Source organism: Macroventuria anomochaeta (assembly GCF_010093625.1).
Source record: "Macroventuria anomochaeta strain CBS 525.71 unplaced genomic scaffold BU25scaffold_39, whole genome shotgun sequence".
NCBI classification, from domain to species: domain Eukaryota; kingdom Fungi; phylum Ascomycota; class Dothideomycetes; order Pleosporales; family Didymellaceae; genus Macroventuria; species Macroventuria anomochaeta.
In genome coordinates, this window is record NW_022985400.1 from 246,376 (window position 1) to 269,236 (window position 22,861).

At 52.2% G+C, this 22,861-nt stretch overlaps 9 protein-coding genes across 9 annotated transcripts; 4 read left to right on the forward strand and 5 right to left on the reverse strand.

The window, feature by feature from the left end:
- Window positions 1–417: 417 nt before the first annotated feature.
- BU25DRAFT_462291 (uncharacterized protein) lies at window positions 418–1,160 on the forward strand (the record flags this gene model as incomplete). The annotated part of the gene is made up of 2 exons (XM_033710510.1): window positions 418–898; window positions 958–1,160. 2 exons carry the CDS (start codon window positions 418–420, stop codon window positions 1,158–1,160), a joined length of 684 nt encoding a protein of 227 aa, XP_033557339.1.
- Window positions 1,161–2,456: 1,296 nt separating this feature from the next.
- On the reverse strand, window positions 2,457–3,719 carry BU25DRAFT_425156 (uncharacterized protein; the record flags this gene model as incomplete). Its single annotated transcript, XM_033708334.1, has 6 exons — window positions 2,457–2,601; window positions 2,674–2,870; window positions 2,924–3,032; window positions 3,136–3,188; window positions 3,470–3,583; window positions 3,630–3,719. 6 exons carry the CDS (start codon window positions 3,717–3,719, stop codon window positions 2,457–2,459), a joined length of 708 nt encoding a protein of 235 aa, XP_033557340.1.
- Window positions 3,720–6,599: 2,880 nt separating this feature from the next.
- On the reverse strand, window positions 6,600–9,199 carry BU25DRAFT_183612 (Zn-dependent exopeptidase). Its single transcript, XM_033700940.1, has 2 exons — window positions 8,191–9,199; window positions 6,600–8,140 (listed from the first exon to the last, which is right to left on the reverse strand). The coding sequence occupies exons 1-2, from the start codon at window positions 9,095–9,097 to the stop codon at window positions 6,696–6,698; spliced, it is 2,352 nt and encodes a 783-aa protein (XP_033557341.1). The 5' UTR covers window positions 9,098–9,199; the 3' UTR covers window positions 6,600–6,695.
- Window positions 9,200–10,231: 1,032 nt separating this feature from the next.
- On the forward strand, window positions 10,232–10,546 carry BU25DRAFT_350895 (uncharacterized protein; the record flags this gene model as incomplete). The annotated part of the gene is made up of 1 exon (XM_033703331.1): window positions 10,232–10,546. A coding segment is annotated over one exon (315 nt), but the record flags the coding sequence as incomplete, so codon positions are not given.
- Window positions 10,547–12,717: 2,171 nt separating this feature from the next.
- BU25DRAFT_478744 (uncharacterized protein) lies at window positions 12,718–13,627 on the forward strand (the record flags this gene model as incomplete). The annotated part of the gene is made up of 3 exons (XM_033711008.1): window positions 12,718–13,192; window positions 13,260–13,517; window positions 13,602–13,627. The coding sequence occupies exons 1-3, from the start codon at window positions 12,805–12,807 to the stop codon at window positions 13,625–13,627; spliced, it is 672 nt and encodes a 223-aa protein (XP_033557343.1). The 5' UTR covers window positions 12,718–12,804.
- A 461-nt stretch (window positions 13,628–14,088) lies between these two features.
- BU25DRAFT_478746 (uncharacterized protein) lies at window positions 14,089–14,991 on the reverse strand (the record flags this gene model as incomplete). Its single annotated transcript, XM_033711009.1, has 2 exons — window positions 14,300–14,991; window positions 14,089–14,252 (listed from the first exon to the last, which is right to left on the reverse strand). Exons 1-2 carry the CDS (start codon window positions 14,898–14,900, stop codon window positions 14,089–14,091), a joined length of 765 nt encoding a protein of 254 aa, XP_033557344.1. The 5' UTR covers window positions 14,901–14,991.
- Window positions 14,992–15,773: 782 nt separating this feature from the next.
- BU25DRAFT_414658 (uncharacterized protein) lies at window positions 15,774–17,724 on the reverse strand. Its single transcript, XM_033707346.1, has one exon. It carries the CDS (start codon window positions 17,341–17,343, stop codon window positions 16,159–16,161), a length of 1,185 nt encoding a protein of 394 aa, XP_033557345.1. The 5' UTR covers window positions 17,344–17,724; the 3' UTR covers window positions 15,774–16,158.
- A 2,361-nt stretch (window positions 17,725–20,085) lies between these two features.
- Window positions 20,086–21,117, reverse strand: BU25DRAFT_183636 (uncharacterized protein). The gene has a single exon (XM_033700941.1). The coding sequence runs from the start codon at window positions 21,089–21,091 to the stop codon at window positions 20,240–20,242; it is 852 nt and encodes a 283-aa protein (XP_033557346.1). The 5' UTR covers window positions 21,092–21,117; the 3' UTR covers window positions 20,086–20,239.
- Window positions 21,118–21,241: 124 nt separating this feature from the next.
- Window positions 21,242–22,836, forward strand: BU25DRAFT_414661 (uncharacterized protein). The gene is made up of 2 exons (XM_033707347.1): window positions 21,242–21,355; window positions 21,631–22,836. The coding sequence occupies exon 2, from the start codon at window positions 21,740–21,742 to the stop codon at window positions 22,589–22,591; it is 852 nt and encodes a 283-aa protein (XP_033557347.1). The 5' UTR covers window positions 21,242–21,355; window positions 21,631–21,739; the 3' UTR covers window positions 22,592–22,836.
- Window positions 22,837–22,861: the final 25 nt, after the last annotated feature.

The following is a 22,861-nucleotide window of genomic DNA, read 5'->3' on the forward strand; positions in this document are numbered from 1 at the left end:
AAGGTCTTCGTAATATCTGAGCAGAAGTTGTGTCTCGCTCGTGGTCTGCTTGAAGGGCTGTTGTGTTGCCGCCGCCGGCGTTCCTGCGATTTAGTAGGGCGGGCTCCTTTCTCGAGAACATAGATGGAGTTTCTACAAAGTCCTCCAGAGCTGGTTATCTTCGGATGTGTATGTGGACTTCTGAGGTTGTCGTTGTCGCCAAAAGTCTTGGAATCTTGGAATCTGCAGAAGTGGGTTTCGTGATAGGTAACCTGGATCGTAGGTGTTTGCTCGGTCGGACAAAGAGTGATACCGGGCTACGAGCTGCGGGCTATTCTATCGAGTAAAAACAGATGGCTCGACGTTTTTAGCATATGCAAGTGTTCAGATGGTGGGGAGAGGGCAGTGCAGGGGTCGATTTGGTGTAGGCTTGGCGCTATGAGAGCTGTTGTCGAGCTCGAAGCTGCCGCCGCACAACACCAAGCTGCCACTGGTCAGGCCTCCGCACAGTGGCTTCTTTCGAGTTGGGCCCTCTTCTCTTCTTGCGGTATCAGCCCGCACGCCCTCATTCCCACTCAGTTTGGTGCTCGCTGCCGGGTCTGCAGGGTTCTCTACAACGGTACCAACATGTACCTACGAGTCGGTGGAAGCTTCTGCGATGGGGAATTCTGCGCCGGTCACAGACCAGCCGATCACAGATTCTCTGCGTTCGTTAGTATCTGCTGCTGGCTGCAGAACGTCTTCAATCAGTATTGCAAGCACAGGCCGCCGGTCCAGCCGTGGAAGTCTCTGCTTGGCATGACAGCTTCTGAGCTCTGGTGTTGGGAAATCGTAAACGCCTTCCAGCAAAAATGTAAGAACGGCTTGGTCGTTCTCGCTGGCCATTGGCAGGCGCTGCTTCAGCAGGGCTGGTGTAACAGTAAGTGTCGGCTTGTAAGACAGAGACTAATCTGCTAACGGATCCTTCAGTGAATTGAGGCCCAATCATCAAGATCTGGGAAATCAAGGTCGTCCTGCCTGCCTACTACTGCTTCAGGCACTGCGCCTTTGCGATCCACCTGGTCGGAAACGGCTGGTGGATCTTCGATCCGACTAGAGTCCAGTTCGACCCGGACTGGCCTCTGCTCTCCCCCCTCAACGACTTCCCCGCGCGCACGAGGTCGAATATACCCTGGCGATAGGCCTTCGTGCGGTCCTGGATCTTTAGAGGAAGCCGCTGTTACGTGCAGCTTGGACGATCACCGTGGTAACCTCGCTCCCGGATTGATTGGCAGACAGTACCCTTCGTGGTTCAGCCTTCGTATCCACCCAGTGTGGTAGTAGACACCCATGTGCAGAGCAGCACTGGTGTTGGTGAGGGGCTGCTCTGTAAGATGCTGTCTGTCAGGAGGCCTGGGGGTACAGCCGAGAAGAGAGCCCCCTTGACGACGAATCGGCTACTCACCTATACCTACATTGACAGGTATCAAGAGCCCTGACAGTTTTTAGCAGTGCTACAGCTATCACGGACCATGCGTCTCGAACTTTCATGGCCTTCGTTTCGATCAGCAAACATCTCGACAAGCACAATCTCCTACATCTGCGACATGCAAACACCTGCGTCTCGATGCCAACGAATATCATATCATACTGCCATCTTGCCGTCAACGCCGCAAATTCCTCCAAGCTTGCAATGAGAGACGCAATGGATATGATGGGGGAGGGTTCGTGGTTGGCAGTGTCTGGAACGATGCTGGTCTGAGGTGTGACGGAATCACCACACGGTTGCACATTCCTCCGCACGCATCGCCTCGCCATTGAAGTCTATGTTTGCTCCCTTCAATCGATGAGCGCAGTCACAACAGTAAGAATTACAATCCGATTTCGAGAGACTCCCGCTAATCCAGCCGTTACCAATCGAATAAAGCTATCGAAAAGCCCGAATGACGAACTCGCATTCTGTGTTCTTTCTGCGACGGATACGGACATACCACCCAAGCCCGCGATGCTTCGAACGTGACCGCCTCGCAACTGCACATTTCTCCTCTCACAATGGCACCCACACAAACCACAATGAGAGCTCAATTTCTGGTGTGCGCATATTGCGGTCTCGACGCAATTTGCGGAAGATGTTTCAAGAATTCATATAATGAGGAGTACTACAACGGGCAGCGATGGGATGTGCATAAGGTTTGGCTCATGTCCTAGCACGCAGATGAGTCCTGGCGACACAGCGAAATCTCGGATTTCGACTATAGTAGATGAGGTGAGACTAGGCGCAAGGGATTAGAAGGGGCTGGAGGATACAAGACGGTTGCGCCGGAGAATCGGATACTTGTTGGAAGCCTTCCAGAGCTCCGTCGACCATCTAGAGCAGATAGCTGTGGTCACAATGCGGTACAACGGATGTAAACATCTGGCAGGCAGTCACTAGAAGCAAAATGAAGCATTATTTTGGAATTATAATCATTTGATATTCATACATCTTGTCATACACTCTACTCCACGTCATCCTCAATTTCATCATCCTTGGCGGCAGCTTCATCCTTGAGTACAGGAGCATACTCCTTCAAGTAATCCACCGAGGAGTTTCTGCGCTGGCAATGCAGCCACCAAGAGCGGCGCTCGTCCTCGTCCAGGCGACTACAAGTAATCAGCACACATCCAAACACCTCCTCGCAGCACCTTTTCGCGCCTACAAGATGTTTCACTTACCTCATAGCTTCTTCAAGCCCCTTCGTGGCGGCTTCAACACCTGCCTCCTTGTCCTTGATGTCTGCCTCAAGCTTCTTGAGGACTTCGGCAGCATCGAGGGGTATCCCCTCTTCGAGGATAGCCCAGTCAACGACACGGAAGTTGTTGGACTCGGCCAGCTTCTTGACATTGGCGTGGGCGGCGTGGGCTTGTGCGAGCTGGTCGTCGTTAATGTTCGAATTGTGAACTGTGAATCTTTATGTGTGCTTACGGATTGGTGGAGATCTTCGACCTCACGCGCGAAAGTAATCGCGTCTTCGTAGGCGGATGTAGAGGTCATTGTGGTGCTTTGTGTGAGAGTGGTGGTTTGAGTACGGGACCTGGAGAATACAAAGTTGAGATACGTACGAGCTTTAGATGAGTGAATTGGTGAGGGTGCTACAACGAGCGTAGGAGTTTTACTTGACCTGTTCCCGCACTGACCTCCCGGCTTCACGCTCACTTCGAGTTCCCAGATTTTCAGTGTAACTTGATGGCTACAATCGATCTGAGAGTGAGGCACAGTTACCGACCAGAGGGTATGGAGGCTACAATTACTTTGGGAGAAGCCACATGGAGTAATGAAGACGCAGGGATGAAGATATAATTGTGATATGTTGTTACAAAATATTTATACAAATCATTTTGGAAAGGCCATGGGGTTATGGCTCATCCCCTACAGCCACGCGAGGATGCGGGCTTGGAGACGGCGGCCGCTGTGGCGGCTGTGTATCTTATCAGTATAGACCCATAAGGTGTTTGAATGTAGAGAGCTTACCGCCGGCGGTACTTCATCTCCTCCTCGAGGAGGTGGATTGCGAAGAGGCGCGGCTTGAGCGCCTCTTCGTCGAGGGCCACGCCCAGCAGCGGGTCTGCTTTGCGGCGGAACTGTCTACATTCAACTGGCTGTTTCGAGACTACAAACATGATTGGCTTACGAGGATATGCTCGAAGAGCAGGTCGAAGGGCAACTCGGTGGTTGCCAGGCGGGCGAAGCGGTTGGCCGGAGCCGTGTTGGAAGTAGACATATTGTTTGATTGAGATTCTCTACGCGTCAAAATGGGCTTCAGCGGCTACAATACTAAGGTTACTTACGAAGATGGGAGCTTGGTGTTGCTGGAGAGCAACCAGTACATAGCAAGGTCAAACATACGACCAGCCCATCCACGCACAGACCGTGCATCGTCACCGTCACTGATCATGCTCAAGGCCAGAATCTAAGATCAGGCAGCAAATGCAGCCAGTCAACATGTTCTTGAGGTCGAGTCGGTCAACACCGCGTGGTTCAACATTCACTACAATTCGACGCTGCGAGCGTGCGGAATACGGGCGACACGGAGGGCTTGAGAGCTCATCAAAAGTTACTTCTGGATGCATTGAGTACTTGTGGTAGCACGACTGGAAAGCACAGAAAAAAAAATAGTGACGGAGTTATGACCATGATGTATCCGTACAGCTATAACTACAAACAATGGGTGCGGTGGTCATCCTCGTCCTTGAGTCCCCACTTGTTCTCGATCAGCCTCTTTATTGAGTGGCCGAAGTGGTGCTCGTCCGCGCTGCGTCAGATTGTAACATACATCGAAGGCATTCAGGTGGTGAATAAGTTTCAATCTTACCGGTACACAAGCTCATGGTGCACCAGTTCTATATACCACTGGAGCTCGTAGAACTTCCAGGCAAGCTTGACGAAGGCATCTTCGTCGCGGCTGCTCTCAGCAGCGGCAACCAGACGTTCTTGATGGTATATCTGCTCGAAATAAGAAGGTGATTAAGCAAGCTGCGACAACTTCACGTACAAGGGACCTAGGGAGCAGCAGCTCGTGGAGCAGGAGGCCGGTCCTCAGGCTGCAGGCTTAGGCAATGGCTACAATGGCAGGATGGCTTATATGTGGAGTTGAGCATTGCTGAGGAGGAGCTACAAGTGACGCGGGCCAAAACATCACCTGGAGCTGCGCACTGACCCGCGCCGTCACCGTCACTGATCGTTTGCAACCCAAAATTAGGAGGTTAGGCTACCAACCTTGAATAATTGCCCTCGGAAAAATCAAATCATGTTGCGGAAGTCCGGGGTATACGATGTTGTTATATCACGTCACTGAAACACGACACTGCATGCTGATGGATGCAATTATGGAAGCTTCTTCTTTGAGTGCTCGACAAGTCTAGCAACTCAATAAAGAAGTTCACGACAGCCGGAAATAGTGCAATACAAGCGTCACTGTGCACAATGAGTATTAGCAAACTCAATAGCCCAAAGGCAGGTTACAAAAATTGAGGCAAATCTACTAAAGACAGTCACCCCTTCCACTCCGTAATACTTGGGTCAGTAGTGGTGCTCCCGGGCGCCCCCAGGTGCGTGCGGATTGAAGAAGAAAATATATAAAGTAATGGGAAGCGTTATTCATAAAGCTTGTGCTAACAAACCTCAGTTTATCGATGATGGCGAAATGGGATGCGAAGACCAGTGCCATTTCTCCTGATGATCATCTGGTTTCTAGTCCGTGTCTTTATGCTCACCGCGCTTGATCAGTGGGAGAAAAGGGTGTCACGGTTTGGGGTGCTCCTGCCTGTCGAACCCCACCTGCCATGAGAGTGACTGCCACGTCACACTAGCGTTGTTTACAGCTACTCGCCTATAAACACTGTTTGTAGCTTCACCCATATACAACCTCAGTTCAGTCCTTCAATATCTCTTCACATGCGTACTGTCCACGCTCCCCACAGTTTTGAGCCCGGCTATACTATAGGATTGTTCTTACCTGTTACTGCGTTCACTCACGACGCACCTGCTACTGCCTTCACCCACGATGCACCTGTTACAGCGTTTACCTACGACACACCCTGCCTGGATCCAATCAAACACGACTACAGCCTCTGCAATGGCTACTAAGTCTGATCCCGCTGTGACACGTGTCACTGTCATACTGAACACGCCTGGCACCTGGTTTACTTGGTTATTCATTTGCCAAGACATTGCAAATCGCCACGGTCTCTCTGGCAATACATCAATCCTTTAGCAAAGGAGAATCTGCCTGAGTTGATGGAGTCTCCTGAGCCTCAACTCATCGACTACAAGGCTGGAGCCACTAGGCTCTCCGACCTGACAGCAGACAATCGAGAATCCTACCAATGGGAATGCGATTAGTGGGAGCACCACTGCTCCAAGTACTGTGCCCAGAAGAAGGTTTTGGCAGACCTCAGCACAGACATCAGCAAGACAATTGCTGTCTGTCACATCCATCTGTGAGGTCACTGTAGGCAGGCAATCGGACACAGGATGGATTGGTGCCGTCTGAGGCCAAATGGGATGAGATTAGACAAATCCTTGATGGCTGAGCCTCAAGGTTTGTGGGGAATATATCGAGTTCGCCCTTGGTACTTTGCGCTGCGCGCGCAGTATTGTGCTGCACTCTCTCGCGAAGTTGGTCGTAAGTAACATAAGCACCCCTCGATATAAATGCAGGGCAAAGACGTCTTGAAGTGCGCCAGTGCTTGAGATTAGGTCTCCAAACTTGTCTGCTATGATACTGTGATCTTCAGGCTGTCTCGTCGACGGAGATGGAGAGCTGCTGCAGGCGTTGAATTCCTCGAGGCCTACTATTCCGGACTGATACTAACACTCTGATAGACCGAGTGCCTCCGTCGTGCGACAGCACGCCCACAAGACGACCGCCGAGAAGAGCAGGAGGACGACGACAACGATGACGATGAAGAATACGATGCAGGAGGCTTTTGGGCATGTAATATATCCGTAATAGTAGAACATCGACTTCCTCCTCACCTATATCTACCATAACATTTTGTGGCATGTGATGTGCTGAAGACCTCCATGCTGCTCGTTGATCAGTACAGTCAGTCTTCGAGATACTGCGAAGCCATCAGAACACATCCTACCCATCTCCACGCGCAATCCATAATATGTTGCAGTGTCGTATCGCCATATCGCTGAATGCCTATCATGCAATTTCTACATAGTGACCCTCCACAATCGAATCCTAATCCTACTCTTTCTCCAAAAAGTCCGCAGCGCCATCAATAATCTTCGCCGCAATGCCCACCCATTTCCTCACTTTCACATCATCCTCCTCGTCTACACCTTCGACGATGCCAGGGAAAGTGGCACCAGCATACCCCGTCCACTTTCCGGGTGCGAAGACGACGTGCTTGAACCATGGTCTATCGTCCAGACCCTCAGCATGCAAGAACTGCCTTTCCAACAGCTTGTATTTCGTGTTGGCATTGCGAATAGCGAGGAGAAGACGGACGCGCAGCCACGGCTTCCACCACGGGATATCAGCGTGATAATAATCGTCGAGAAGTTGTGCGGCGATGCCGTCGTGGATTGTGGATGCGAACTTGAAGTGGGCGGCTGCGTGGTCCAGCGGCGCAAAAACATTCTCATCCAAAACAAAGTCAGAAGTTTTGGCTTTCTGCTTGACAGAGTCAATATACTTGTCCAACCCCGTCGCATAATCCGTAGTGCTTAATTGCAGAACAGGCGTCTCGACGAGCTTCGCAGCGACGAGCGCCCACACGCGTGCGATGGTGGCGTGGTAGTGAAACCCGGGGTCGCCAAAGCGGTCCATCCAGTCAAAAGAGTCGTAGTTGCTGTGGTAGTGGTACACGGGATCTTTCGGTCCTTCGCCGAATCCCATATCGACGGAGGGAATGCCGGCGAAGTCCTGGAAGGCAGTGAAGTCGGAACCGGAACCCATGGTGGAGATGTGCTTGTCCCAGACGTCAAAGACGGACTGGCCTGCGATGGTTTGGTTGGGGGATTTGACGAGGAGCAGGACGTCTTGGACGACTTTGCTGAGGAGAGGCGCGGCGGAGAGCTTGTAGGAGGGGCCGCGGGCGCCGACGTCGACGTTGAGGTAGGCGACTGCAGAGTTGGCGAGCCAGGGGAGGTATTCTTCGACCCATTCGGTGCTGCCGACGAGGCCGTATTCTTCGCCGTCCCAGCTGGCGAAGACGATAGTTCTGAGCGGCTTCCATCCTGCTTGGAGGGCGAGACCGAAGCTTCGGATGACTTCGTTGAAGGCTGCTGAACCGCTGTTGGGGTCTCCTGCACCGCCGGCAATCCAGGCATCGCGGTGGTTGCCGAGCACGATGACTTCGTCGGGAATGGTGCCGTTGATGACGCCGACCACGTTCCATAGAGGTGTCGTTACATACTCCTGTTCGTTAACGAGATTCAGCGTAAGTCCTTCTGGAGAGGGACCGATGTTGTATTCGACGCCCTTGTAGTCGAGACCACCACCGTGCCAAGACTTGCTGAAGGATGACGCCTTCGGGCCGTGTCCGTTCAGAGCTTTGAGCAGCGGAAGAGCATCTTCGTATGATATGGGTAGGGAGGGGATCGAGGGGATGGCGTGGTCCACAGGCAGACGGGGAACGCCTGGCTTGGATGGGTAGCCTGGAGTCGTAGGGTCACCAGGAGCGAAGCCTTGATTCTGTTAGCACAGTAGACGCAGAGTATTGAGATTGTGGACTTGCTCAAGAACTGCACGCTGCCCCTCTGGACGCTGCTGGGTTCCCTTGCTGGGCCGTCTGGATAAGTCTTGTTGCCGTTCTTTTCGGTAACCTCACCGTCATCACCAGGATCAGTGTACATGACGACACCGACCATGCCAAGCTCCTGCGCACGCTTGACCTTCAGGCCACGGAAAACACCACCGTACTTGGCCAGCGCTATCTTGCCCTTCAAGTCCACCTTCGCGGCCTTCAGGTCCTCAAAGTCCTGATATGTGCCGTAGTTGACGAAGACGTAGCCTCCGGTGACATTGCCCGACGCGCTGTAGCCGTGAAAGGTCGGTATCCTGTCCGCAGCTTGGCTCGCCTTGTCCTCGTTCAGCACATTCTCCTCCAGCCGGGCCTCGAACTTGACACTGTCCTTCTCGAGCAGTGCCAGGCGATGGCTCTTGGGGTAGTTGATGTACACGTCGTAATCGACGATGGTGCTCTCAATGCCAAACTCCTGCCACCGCTCCTTCGTCCACAGCGCCTGCGTCAGGTTCTTCCCCGCCAGATGCGGCCCACTCGTGTAGTATTCGCTCCATTCGCGCGCCTTGCCTGCGTCGGGTGTCTCGAGCAGGATGGTCTGCAGGTCTTGGTAGTCCAAGCTCGTGCGACGCGACCAGGCCTCAGCAATCTTCTGTGAGTGCGCGCGTTCGAGGACGGCCGGCACGTGGCTGTCTGACTTCCAGTCGAAGCTGAAGAGGACAACGGCGACGAAGCCTCCGACCAGGACTATCGTGGACAGGACCGAGGTGCACCAGAAGCGCAGGCGGTGGTGGGGATAGCGGTCGCGCACGTAAGGCCGGACTTGGACTGTCTGGATCAGCGGCGTGTGCTCGTTGGCCATGGCGCCGGTGGGCTTCTCATTGCCTGCGTCAAACGTCATATACGGCAAAGGAAAGGGACAGCAACACCGTTCCCGCGCGTCTTGTGCGAGAGACAGGCTGGGCGAGGTTGACAGCTTATCGCCGGAGAGCTGGTGGAGCTATGAGCTGTGGTTAGTGGCTATGGCGTCACTGGTCCTTGCAGGTACAACCGCCCTACTCTAAACCACACCTGTCACCTTTCATTGCACCATCGCATCGACGCCATCAGTCATTGCGTACATGCACATCGATTGAGCTCGTGCCAATACGGTGTGGTGACGAGAAAATCCGCGCACAGTGCAAATAGTAGGTTAGGGGTCGAGTGACAGGTGCCATCCAACTAGGCACTCTAGATGCCATTATGTCCGCCAGCTCGCGTCTCCAATACAGCAGCCACAATGGATACATCGACCTCCGCAGCAGCTTTGTGATTCTTCACTCTTATTTGTCTCCTTCTCGGCCGCGCAGTCACTGCACCTGCACCTGTTGTAAATGTCGAACATGTTCTACGCTTCTGTCACCGCCTGTCTGCTACTCTTCTCGTCTTTCCTTGCTGAGGAGCGAATCATCAGTACAGAATTGATTCCTTTCCATTTCAAAGTCAATGCTTCTCCCTAGCAGACGATAGCAAACGTCATGCTCTCCTATGTTCGCAGCCTCGCCTTAGCGTCCAATGCATGACTCGCGCTGCGGCTGTGGCACAGCACCGCTCGGGCCGCCCCTGAGCCTGTCGACGGCGTCACGAAACATCTGGAGTATGGGCACGGCGCCAACAGATGACGAGGGATGTCACCAAACACGCGTGATTGCTCGACTACGCCGCATCAGCCTTGCTGCTTGCATCTTTTGCATGATTTTTGGTGCTGAAGAGCATTGATTCCGGCGGCATGGGTAGGCAGAAGCGAGCGTGGTTCCCGTCAACCTGTTTTCAGGTGTTTCTATACTGTGTCATGCTACGTTGTGTGTCCTGAGGCAGTCGTAAGTTCTCGTGCACAGCCTCTGCGCATATGCCTTTGGTTCCTCTGGAATCGTGGCTATGGCTAAGATGTCTGAGACAGCGTGGGGTGTGGGATCTGAAGGTACGAGCAACATGTATATCTTCGCGAGGCTGGTCCGCAGAAGCGACACCATCAGCACACTGCTCCACACTCACGATGTCTTTTGTATCTTCTCGTAATTTTAGTTACGCCTCTACCAACACGTTGGACCATCAGTGGGATCCCAGGCAAGTGCTTGGTCTACATGTTTGGGGTCGGTGCGTCGGCCAGGCTTCATCTACTAGAGATGGCACATGCCGCAACCCCATCAACAAGAGCAACATGCGCCTCTTTGAACGCATCGTCACTGAGCTTTCTTCGCAACCCCTTGACGCCACTCTCTTGCGCCCCAAGCTTGAACATCTCGCCTATCGAGGACTCTGTCTTCAAAATCACCAGGACCAGATAGAGGACATGGTGAAAGAGTGGACGAGAAATATCAATGACCATGTTTGCTACTTGACAGCGCTCGGCGTAGTGTCAAGACAAAGCAGAGCAGATACACGAAGCTCCACCGCGTCATTTGCGACTGCTCAGTCCTTCCGCACCCCCGTGTCGCGTAGTGCGCAACCGCCATCATCGACTGCGTCCTCGATTACCCTTCCTCTAACTGCACAGTCTGAAGCAGAGAGCTTCCAGAGACGTATCGCACTCATACAGGAAATGGTCCGAACAACTGAGCGCTGTCTCGAACGACTGCAAACTCCTCAAACGCCACGCACAGAGCCTAGTCGTCATGTTGCTCGCATACCGACTGCAGATATCTCCTCCCTCAATTTGTCGAATACCTCCAGCGCGACGTTGAGCGCCGCCTCAACACGCAGCAGATCCTCGACTACCTCCACACGTTCCCCATCACCTGCCCGAAGCACATCCTCACGACCCTCTGCGTCCTCCTCCTCCTCCTCCTCATCATCATCATCGGACTCCTCTGCGCCATCGAGCCCACCCGCACAACCTACCCACCGGCCACAGTCTAACTCCTCGCGCTCAGCCTCTCCCTGTACGCGCGCACACGTCCGCCGTATGTCCATCTCCGACGAATGCCCCATTTGCTACTCCGGCGAGCCTTTATCCACACACCCAGCGTCCGAGCTCACATGGTGTACATCCTCCTGCGGCCGCACAGTGCACAAAGCGTGCTTCGATAATTGGGCAGCACAGTGTCGTATTACGAAGCGAGCGTTGAGTTGTCCGGTATGCAGAGCTGAGTGGGCCCAGTCCTGCGCTTGTGGCGGACTGTCGAGTTGTGGTGTTGTGCATGCTGCGAGAAAGGATTTGCGAATGAGGGTGCCGTGCCCGATTTGCATGGAGGAGATGCAAGAGGGGGATGGGTTGGAGTGGTGTAAAGACGGATGTGGGCAGAATGTGCATGGGGAGTGTATGGATGCTTGGAAGGCGCACTGCGTCGGGAGTGAGAGGGCGGCGAGCTGTACGATGTGTAGAGCTGAGTGGAGGAGGGCGTGCGATTGTTAAGACTATACCACGCATGCTCGAAGTTGTATCGGTAGGGTTGGGCATTTTGGGAGCTTTTTGGGCAAGGCTGGAGGGGTACAGGTGTAGGACTATGGCGCTGGAGGTCGAGAATGGGTTACGAGTCTTTTGTACTGTCTCTGGGTAAGAGGGGTAGATGCACGTTTGATTGATTGAGACTGGCGAGGTGAGCATCACTGCTGGCGCTCGGATCTTCTTTGTGGGTTTCCTTCTTTCTCCTTTTCTATATGTTGGTTTCGAACATGTTTATCCTACTCTGCAATTCAAACGCTCTTTAAACTGAGGCTGGCATATCTACTTTGATCACACACGATAATCCAATACAAGGGTTATAGAGCAGATCTTGCGTCTTTTCTCGCGAGATCCTCGGGTAAACCGAAAGATCTCGAGGTTGGATCATAACGCAAGATGGTAGCAGAACAGCTTCCGCCAAAACATCCTTGGTTGTTTGTAACGGATTTGGGCTGAAGTGCGGACCGTTGTCATCTCATAGAATCAGTAGACAGCGTCTTATTTGTTCGCAATATCGGTCTTTGGCTGTACCATTCCAAGAAGTAATCATGAGCTCACCTCGCTATCCCCACAATCTTCCAATGCCGAGAAGCGTAGTGATAGCGCGGCACTAGTACCCACGTGCACACTAACCAAACAAGTCTTCACCAAAAGTAGCAGCCTGTATTCCGTTTGAAGAGTGACCTGCGGTCTTCACCATAGCAAATGACTCTTTGCAGTCATCGTAATCATCGAGCCTTCACCAAGGTATTGACTCTTCCCAAGACGCTGCTCTGCGCCACCTGGTATATAAACAATGCTTCTGGGCTCGACCTTTTCACCTACCTCGAACGCTTTTCCATAATTCAACTTTGCAGAAATTCGACCTCGAGTCAATCTTGTAAGCATCGCTCCATACGGCTGCTTGACTGTCTGTTGATCCTTCCGGTAAGCACGCATACCAACGGTTTATACGGTGCATTCACTGACATCGTACTACACAGACTGCGCCTTCGTCACCAGGAACAGCGCGTCAACATGACAAAGCGCAAGGGATCCGTCACGTCGTCTCCTGACACCGACAAATAAGAGAAGCCATCGAAGAAATACCCCATACGCAATCCTCTCCCCCGTCCTCGCGACATGGAAGCCCACGAAGTGCTCGACGTGTCCCCCAACAGGTCACGCTCCCCGACAAAGAGCACATGTTCTTCCGCAACCATTCGGACTCTCTTATCTCCATGTCGACTACACAGTGGGACGACCCCACCCAAGACCCGTCCATCCCTACCACCGGAGCCGAAGAGCGAGGCTACGTGCCCCAACTCATCAAATCACTCTGCTGCATTGACCGTGGAAACGACAGTAAGGGCTTCAAGTACATCAAGTGCTTCGTCCCTGGCGCCACCGTTTACCCACCCGAGGCATTCGAAGCATGCGCCTGGCGCATCGTGCACGAAGCGAAGAAGATCCACATCCCCAGTTTCTTATCGATCGTAATCTCAGACAGGGGTATTATTAAAGCAATAGAAGAGACGAAGAACCCCTACTTGGATGAGCACACCTACCTCCTCTGTCGTATGATCGAAGTAGGTATCCACCATTCCGGCCTTGTTTGGAACGTCTTCACTGATCTTTTTTTAAAACTTAAACTTCGTAGCCGTCAACCGGTGCAAGGATGAGAAATTCACCACCACTATTGCGGCACCTTTGAAGCCTTATGCGAGCTCGCTGACAATCTTCGTATTCAACAAGACAAAGGCCGATCACATCAAATTGGGCAAGGCTGCTGCACCCAAGAACTATGCCCTTGAGGAGACTGGAGTAGGATCTCCAGCCCAGTTTGAGGATGAAGACATAGCAGCGCGATATCTTCTGGTGCTCTGCAGTAGTATCAATCTGGATGCGGTTAACAGGCGTAAGTAGTTTGAAGGACCCCAGGGTGACACATCCGGATATGAAAGGCACTCAAATTGGGTGTTTGGTGGCTACGATCTTCCAGGAGATGTAAGAAAAACCAATCAATGAATAAACACGATGACAATTCCTAATCAATAACCGGTCCCATCACACGCTTCATCATCATTCCCTTCATTTTCCTCCTTATCTTAGGATCAGAAACATGGAACATCCGCTTCTCCTGCACCTCGAACTCCCTTTCAAGAATCTCCTGCAAAACGTACCTCTCTACCAGTATTAAATACTCCGTCCAATTATCCGGGCCCAGCGCACGTTCAATACTGTCCAGCTCGGATGTGATCTCGTAGTCAAAGCGGGGCTGAGGCCGCTGAGCTTGCGTGCTGGTGTGGACGTGTCTGCGCAATATTATTGCATGCGCGTCTTTTTTTTTCTCTGACCCGTGAGGTGGGCTCTCGATACACGTGGCCGAGCTGTTCTTATCGTCTTCAACCAGGTTTGCTTCGCGGCTCAGCGGAGCCGTGCAATCGATCGCGCCATTCCCGCATTCTAAAGCGATGGCTTTCTTCGAACTAGCCGGCAGGGGTGTGGTAGACGCAGTTTGCTTCAATCGGGGTGGAACGTCTTTTGGAGATTTCCGAGCTGTTGTAGGCGACGCGGGTGCACGGCTTGGGGTACTGGAGTGGTGGCGCAGCTTTGTGTTCTTGGGTTTCGATTTGAATACCTTTGGTGAGCCCTGCACCAGTTGAGCGGGTGTAACTCTTGTCTTTCGGGGCGCCTTACGGGCCACTGTGTTGGGAGGAAGACGGCTTTGTGTTTGCGCGGCCGGGAGCGAGGCAAAGGGTAACGCGTCTAGAAATGAGCCTTCGGACCTGGTTCGCGTGTTGGATGGCGAATAGAAGTTGCCGCATGCCGGTGTCGCTGTGTTGTGGGCACTGTCATGTCTTTTGCGCGGGGAGTTGATTGCGGCACTGGGAGGCGGTTCATGATGGTTTTGCGCGAACGCAGGGGTCAAGATGTATGGAGACGAGCCATGAGGATTGCTTTGCATAAACACTGAGTGGGGAGAGCTGTTAGAGTTTACGCCGTGAGCGCTGTTGGGATTCCCGCCCGGGTTGTTGCCGTGAGGTGGCATGACTGGATGTGGACTACCTGATATAGGCAGGTTGTAGCCGTATATTTGACGGTGGACAGATTGAGAGTTCGATGAATGATGTGGCGAGAAGATTTGCGCAGCCTGAAGCGCAGAGTCTGCAGGTACCGTGTCGACCGTGATTGATGGTAAGTGAAGTGTGATGTACGGTGGAGGTTGCCCAGCGGTTCGACCTCGCACTTGCGTCGCTGCGTTGAGCGGTCGTTGCTGGATGATGGGATCATGCTGCATGTCTAGAGCTAGAGGCAAGATCAATGGCGAAGCTGAGTGCGGAAGGTGAGGTTATGGTTATTGATGGATGAGGGGCTCCTGCCTCCCGGACCATTTGCGCCGCCAAAGTGCGCCTTCCATGATCATCGATGCGTGTACGCTCTACTGAAAATTTCCCCAATAACTACATGACCTGCACAGCTTATGCACTCAAGTTGCTTGAACGTTGTCTGCGCCACGCTCGCGCCGCATGATACTGCTGTCTCTGTTACTGAAGATGACTGTAGTCGAAGTAGTCCCAGCAAGATAACCGGAAGTGCTATCGGAACAAAGACTTGAACTGAAAGAGATCAGCTTCATCTTTAAAGTGCAGAGCCTAAATGCAGCTTACCCAGAAAGACCGCCTCAGCAACCATACCAGATACTTGCCCCACGGTGAGATCTTGAAGTTCAACCACAGTGACGGTCTGACAGATTGCAGGCTCTAGCAGACCGAAAGGGTGTGAGTGACAACGTCGCTGGAATAAGCCTTGTTAGGGCTGTCATTGTGCTCATATTTTGATCTGCGCGAAACTTGTGTAAGGGTAAGCGAAGGCATGCAGGGGCCGCAAAGAAGTATGAAGTTTGGCAAGCAATGCCGACTGGTGATTGGTGAGATCAAACCTTACAATTTCGAGACGCAGGAACTGCTAGTTACACATACTGAATACGAGAATGCGAGGCCGTTTATTGAAAGCCTGGAACAATTCTTGCTCTCCTTTGCTCGCATGTGTGGTAGCTTGTGCAAGTAAATATGCGATTGGCATTGCGATCAGCGCGTTGGAAAACCCTCGGATACTTAGCTTCCAGTCGATAAAAAATGGTAGTGCTTGTTGGAAGTTCATTGAGCGTGTAGAGAAGACGACTTTGGGGGCTGAAACAACGCGGGTCTTAGCAACCTTCAGCTCTGGCGTATTGAGCGAACGAACCGGCTCTCCAGGAATAGGTCCCACCAAAGCTGCAGGGACGATGAACTTGCGGTACCGCGTGACGGCCACGACATGGTCGATGGTAGCATGGAGCAAAAGACAGCGCGCAGCGTACTCGAAATAGTCTTTCGTACTTTGAGATTGGGTATATCGCTACAAGTCGTCTAAAAGAGAAGGTACAAGTACAGTACGGTACAGATCGGAAAACGTAAGATGAGTATGGCACATGGCATTGTGCTAAATGTCCAACAAAAGCATTGGCGCTCAAACACCTTTTAAGTCGTAATCTCGTTCAGCGTGACAAGCATGGATCAGCGCATGCTGAAGAACCCTTTTCGGTAGTCGCTAGGCTCAGTCGGTTTGCCCTTCAGCGATGCCCACTTCGACGAAATACTGCGAATGCCCTTGCGATGGCGCTGAGGATCGTTAGTGACTTCGGCGACCGGAGGTAGGCCTGGCAGTGCTGTGATCTCTTCAACGCTCAAGATTGAGGCGGTCCTGCCGCTGAGCTGTGGGTGAAGCAATAATGGAGGTAGTGCGGTGGGCTTCTTGAACTCCACAATTTGTTCAATAATGTTGTCTATCTCTTCACAGGTATCCATGGTCAGGCCAGAGGTTCGAGGTGCCCCTTCAGAGAAGATGCTTGGAGGCCTTGACTCTGCGTCTTCAGACGATTGACGTTCTGACCGAGGCGAGAGAGCAAGGGTTTTCTCGATGTCGAGCTCTGCGTCTTCAGGTGGTTGAGATTCTGACTCAGGCGAGGAATCAGGGGTTTCGTCGATCACAATCTCAACTGGTGATTCTGGTTGTACCCCTTCACTTGTGGCAAGGCCACCAAAGTGGAAGTCGAAATCTTCGAAGCGGCTAGGAGTCTTCAAGAACACCTGTGCGTTGAAGGGCGTATCGCAGTTCTCAGCAAAGTTCTGGCATGCCTGCCACCAACTCTGGCTTTCTCTTCCTGGCGGGATGAGGGAGCTTGCGCGTCTCGGTGGTGGCGGAGGTGGCCTCTGCGGAGGTTTAAGCTCGTCTGTTGCTGGTGACAATACTTCGGGTGCGCCATCTTCGATCATCGTTGGTGCGTCTTGCTCGATGAACGACAATCGCGACTGTATATCGAGCATAATAGCGCGATGTGTGGCAAGCTCGGTTTGCAGGTTCTGGAGCATCTCGAAAAGTTGCTGATTGGACTGCCGAAGCTCTGACTTTGTGGTCGATGCGTACGAAGCGCGCCTCGTACTCGTGGTGATGTCTGAGAACCTGTTCAAGGTGGTGGTTCCGGTCGGTAGGTATACGACTGGCTCTTCAATGGAGATAAGCTCTTTCTTCGAGACTGGCTCTTTAGCGGGTACACCAGGCTCTTTAGCCTGGATGACTGGCTCCTTAAGATTTGCCTTGTCCATGGTCGTGCCAGACAGATGCTTCCAAGCTGGGTGGTCATGTATTGGCAGTATGGATCCTGGATATGAGGGCAGCGGCGCGCTCGTTGAAGAAGACATGATGGAGCAGTATGAGATATCAAGACCAGCTTGATGGTGGAACCGTTGGACTAATGGTGGAAATGTCACAAGTCGCGGAACGAGGGGGCAAACCTTCCTTATGATGCGTCGCCATGTTTCATCGGCTTCCACGCTTCTTACAGATGCGCGACTCTAGAAGCGCTAGTTTTGGTTTTGACGTATGACAGAGACTAGGTTCGTTTGCCATCCAGAGAGTAAGAGCGCAGGGATATGCCAGCCTTACGAGGGGTAGTTTTGGACTCCCATAAGCGACGCGCAATTCGCGGCCAAGGATGATCGCGACTGTATTAGCATGAGAAACTAGTGCATAAGACTGTGTCAAGACGCTGAATGTCGTCGTTCGTTTCAGGCGAGGACTGGTGTTTCGCGAAGAAAGGGAGGCGGAGCGGTCAGAAAGGGATGACCTGGCAACGCTAAGCCCTATCGCTAGAGCGACCAATTGGGTATGGTTTGTTTCAGGTTTGGCTTGCATTTCATCTGCTCCTACATCGGTAGAGCATAAATTCATCAAATCTCCATTAAATTTCCATCATTCATCATGATGGTCACTATCCTTGCGACGATCAAAAGCGCTGCTCAGACACCCATTTCTACACATGTGCTGTGTCGATACCCCCAATAGCCTTCACGCTTCCGTCAATGGCTCAACAGGCTGCCGTCTCAAGCTCGAACATACGGCATGATCTTGCTACAACTTAGCAATGGAGAGCGTGCTAGCAGGCCGCTCAGTGTTGTTAGCAGTCTTGAAGGTCGCGTAGGCAAGGTAAGTTAAAGCTGCTACCCTAACGCGCGGAGTATTTTACGCTTCTGTCGGCGGTGTACCTACCCATGGGCGTGAGGCTGTTGGAGTTCGTGGATAGTGCGCATATAGAGGAAATTGAAGGATTGCACTGGGGTTGTCTTGCAGGAAGCTATGGACAGTTATCTAGATGAGTGACAGTAAACAATGCTAGTGCGAAGAGGCAGTCACCCTCACGGCAGGTCAGGTACGACAGGCAGGACACACTCTAAACCATGACAGAGGCAGATGCCTTTGTGGTATCGTCGTAAGTTGGTAGACCTTCTGAGCGGAGTTCTCCATCACAGCTCAGGGCAGTGGGAAGCCACTGGCGTTGGCGTGTGTCTCGGCAAATATTTTGTAGCAAACGATAGACCACAATTCTGACGGCTGGATGTTTGGCAGAAAGACAGTGGCTAAAAGCTCAGATGAGGTACATCCAGTCCCCGTAATTCGCGGGCGTCACGCAACGCGTTATCGGAATAACGACACAAAAAGTCGAAACACCACACCACTGATCCCAAGTCACTTTGAGGTTATTCGGACCTTGTCTAGATGGTAGATAGAGGATGGGACTAGGCTGTTGATGCTTTCAAGATGGAGCCCTGGAGGTTACATGCTGTGCCTGTCAGCCAAATTGGATTAGTGCAAACTAACCACACTGAGCCGAGGCGTTTTGTAGGGTCACTGAGAGGCAGATTTGGCAACAAACAACAAATCAAATCTTTCGAACGGCCCTACTGTTGGGATGTGCACGCTGACACAGAGCAGATGGTGCTCCGTGCAGAGGCCTTGATTTGACTTGATTTGTTTGTTGCCAATTCTGCTGAGAGGTCTTGTCGCAGTCACGTTCTGTTGCCTAACCGCATAATGCCCTTCATTGACTCGTACAGTATTAGCCATAGCGGTGTTGCTGAGCTGGTTGGAAATGTTTCCTTTACTGGTATTGTCGCTATGTCGGGATAAAGCTTTCCACAATGTAAACCTCCCTGATTGCCCACCGTCTCCCTTTTAACTATCTCCCAGCCAAACTCCTTTGCAAGAGCTTATTACTTACATAACAACATTAATAGGGAAAACATAGCAATATGGTTGTATCTAACATACAGTATTTCTCACGCAAGATTACAGGACAACCGCCAAACATCGTTGTACCGCCTGGCGAATTGCTGTACGCAGTCAACCACTGCATCCATCTTACAGCAAGAGAGATTCACCAACAATCAAATCCTGTTCTGGGAACGCCACAATATAACCATGTTTACCCATCGCGTTCACTACACAGGCAATTGCGTCTCAGGATGGTTCGGCAGCTCTCCTTCAATCCTTGAGACTCTGCAAGAACTGGCAGTGCGTGGCGATCGCGAGAGTGGCCGGTGATACAAGCACCGTATCTCAGGAAATTGTCAAACTCAAATCCAGCTGCTGGTGCAAGACTTCGATGGGCATGATCCGGCGAGGATCACCAGGCCCGCAATCCAGAAGCTCGTAGCCAACGGCACATGCAACTACCACAGGCGCCAGAGGTGGTCAGGATTCGAAGAGCCACACGTCGGCTCACGGGATGCCTCCGTACGATCGCCAACGCAGCCAACGAGCCTGATGCGGTCTCTGAAGTAGGGGTAAAGTGTGGAGTAGTGTCCATTCAGAACTTCGACTGATGTCAACAGACCTCGAATTCCAGTATCGACCCGTTGGAGGAATCCGAGCGCAGGCACGGAGACGATTGTCGGCCCAGTTGCCGCCCTTGCGTACAACATCCGGCACGAGGGCAACGGGGACATACACATCCCTCCGCCGACGAGGCCATCAGCTCAGCCAGCTACTTACAACATAGAGCATCACGGCAGCAGGAACATTATCGACGGTAGACAATGTATCGCAGAGCACGTACACTAACCGCGTGGCTTTGCATACCTGATAGCATCTCGATTGCAGGTATGTCTCTACCTGAGGCGCGGGATGACAGTGGCATGGAATCAATGGGTTTGAAGATCTTTGGCGTTTGGAGATCTGGTGGTTCTGGCTACAAGGCGTTGCTTGTATAGGGAAAACGTACGTGGCGCCCGATCAGCAACCACAGCATAGTCCACATCTTCACACGTCACTTGTCCGCCTTGCACCTTCTCCGAACTTTTGCTCCCACTCCTTAGTTCGCTCCCTTGCCGGTGCCGAGAACTGCGTGCTCAGTCCACCTCTGCTCTTGACCTGCATCTTCTTCTCTGCTTCTTCTAGCTGCTTCAGCTGATCTTCGGCGCTCTGAACCTTCCGTTCGAGCGTGACTTCGAACATATCTCGCCCTTTCCTTCGACCTTTGAGACCGTTGTCTTCCAGATCAAAGTACAAAGCCCAGCGCAAACCTTCTCTTCCCCAGGGTGTCGATTCGTCCTCGTCAGCACCGTCCCACTCATCAACCGCAACGAAGCCCTCCCAGCCGTCGAAGAGCATCATGCGTTCATCTTGAGTCCAATCCCATTCTCCGACAATGTGATTGATGGATCCACTGCGGTTGTTGTACTTCAACTCATAGGTGTCCTTGTCGCAATAGACCCAATTTAGCATCGGTGGGTCATCACTGATCGTGCTGACCAGACCTCTCTCCGGCGGACATCTTGCTTCATCTGGATACTGGATGTAGAAGCCAGCAAAAGCATGCATGGGTGGATTCATCTCCTTGCTGTCGTCCGGAGGCAAGGGTTTTCCCTCGTCGTCGCGCGGTACGACCCAGGCTTTGTCGTGGCGCAGAATTACAGTACCGTAGTCGACTTCATCTTTCGCGATGGGGTCTTTGGAGTCGCAGTTGACGAGCAGATTGAACTTGATCATACGCGTCTCATTGGCAGCCTCTTCGTTCTGCTTCTTCTGGTACTCAACGCCCTCTGCGACCCCTGTCACGACCGGAATCGCGACGACACAGCCACCGAGGAAGATTCCTAGAGGTAGTGCCATGGTTGATGTGTGTTGTGATTCGAAGATGGTGCACTCTGTGCGCTTCAACAGCTGTTGTTTGATGTTGGTACGCGGGACGCTAGTTACGTCATAAGTTAGCGTCGTCCACCAGCGCCCTTTCCACCAGCTCGCATTCTTCAACACTCATACTTCACATCCAGAATCATCGCTTTCTGAGAACACCAGAACCTTGGCAAGGCTTACATTCCACAGGATGCGGGTGTTGCCATTGCTTGATCTTAGATCATCCCGGCCTCGCCAGCAGTACGTTATTTTCTGATCTCGTTCGATCATGCAGAAGATGAGAACCGACAAGGCCTCACGGTCTTCACGCCATGTCCCTGTCCGTCACAAAAATTCCGCTGCCTGAAAGAACGCAGCTACACCATTTCATTTTCAGAGCGCACTGCTCTCGCTCATGGACTGAGGGGGTCTGGCTTGTCTACGTACTCTACCTGCGTCAACCATGGAACCCAAGACCCTCAAGCCAAGCAACCCCATCACAAACACTGAATGAGACCTGAATCTGATCTGTGCAGCCCTCTCGTAGTTTAATAGTACTCGGTTATCAATAAGGTAGAGTTCCACTCCTGTTTGCTACACCTTTGGAGTGGCAAAGACAAAGGTATGCTCTTCCTCGTCACACAGATGAATCCGTATCTCGTTCACAAAAATCCCGTGGATAGCGCGAGACCACACAGCGCACCTGCGACTCTCGAGCGTTGGGAAGAGCACGACTTTGCCTGGAGCGATGCTGCATCATACGACTATACAACTTCTTCAGAAACCGACGAAGAGTGCCAACCCGATGAGATCAACAGCGAACAAGCGAACCCGCAACACGGTCACGAACTCTGGTCTGATGTCTCTCTCGAAGATGTGACACATTGCTTCATCGCCTGCTCGCATGAAGTCTGCAAAGCGCTGATAGAACGCCGCTTGTACGACAAGGTCGTCAAGAACCATAAGTGCGCTGAGTGCAAGTCAAAGCTGCCATTGAAGCTAAGTCGACATGCAATCACTGTGCCGACAACTACCGATCATGTGCGCCTTGCACAGTACGCCCGAGACCTTCGCGGCATGATGAAAGAAGCTATGGATAGATTCGTGGCTTGCCAAGGAACGGAACCTTTCCCGACATACACCGAAAAGGATTACGTCGAGGGCGTGGATCGTGAATCACCAAGGAATGGTCACGTTGCCTCAGCAGTACATGAGGACGATAAGTCCAACGTACATACCTCATCAGATCATCAAAAACTGAACGGCGACGGCTCCTCATCGTTTGAAACCGGGGCTTCGTCCATAGATCAACACGCCAGTTTTTCTACACTGTCTTCGTCCACCAATCAACATGAATCAGAAGGCCCGGACAGGATCTGTCACAAAAACAGGAGAATACATCGGAAGGAGGCATGCTATTTCGGCGTGTCTGAGGATTTGGACACAGAAGGCAGGCCTTTGGTAACGAGAAGAGCACGAGTACGTAGGGATATCTAGAGGGAACGAGGCCTCTGTACTCCTTCACATCCTTCTCGTACCACGTATGGCATCTTCAAGGGACCGTACAGTGGTGAAGATAGCACTAGGTGAATACACCAGCCCTCTACGATTACCTTCACAACCGTGAATGCTGGTCTTGGAGAACGAAGGCATTATTCCACTGGTCTGTAGGGTCACAAAGCCTTTCATGCCCAATACAATTTATCTCCAACGACACGTTCCCCTGGTCTCAACAATTGTCGACACTCCATCGTCCATCCATCACCG

Excerpts from the sequence above, each read along its gene's own strand:
- BU25DRAFT_183636 (XM_033700941.1), bottom strand. The coding sequence starts at position 21,091 with ATGGCACTACCTCTAGGAATCTTCCTCGGTGGCTGTGTCGTCGCGATT.
- BU25DRAFT_414658 (XM_033707346.1), bottom strand. The coding sequence starts at position 17,343 with ATGTCTTCTTCAACGAGCGCGCCGCTGCCCTCATATCCAGGATCCATA.
- BU25DRAFT_183612 (XM_033700940.1), bottom strand. The coding sequence starts at position 9,097 with ATGACGTTTGACGCAGGCAATGAGAAGCCCACCGGCGCCATGGCCAAC. Across the intron at positions 8,141-8,190 it reads GGGCAGCGTGCAGTTCTTGA|GCTTCGCTCCTGGTGACCCT; the intron begins GCAAGTCCACAA and ends AACAGAATCAAG.
- BU25DRAFT_414661 (XM_033707347.1), top strand. The coding sequence starts at position 21,740 with ATGAATCCGTATCTCGTTCACAAAAATCCCGTGGATAGCGCGAGACCA.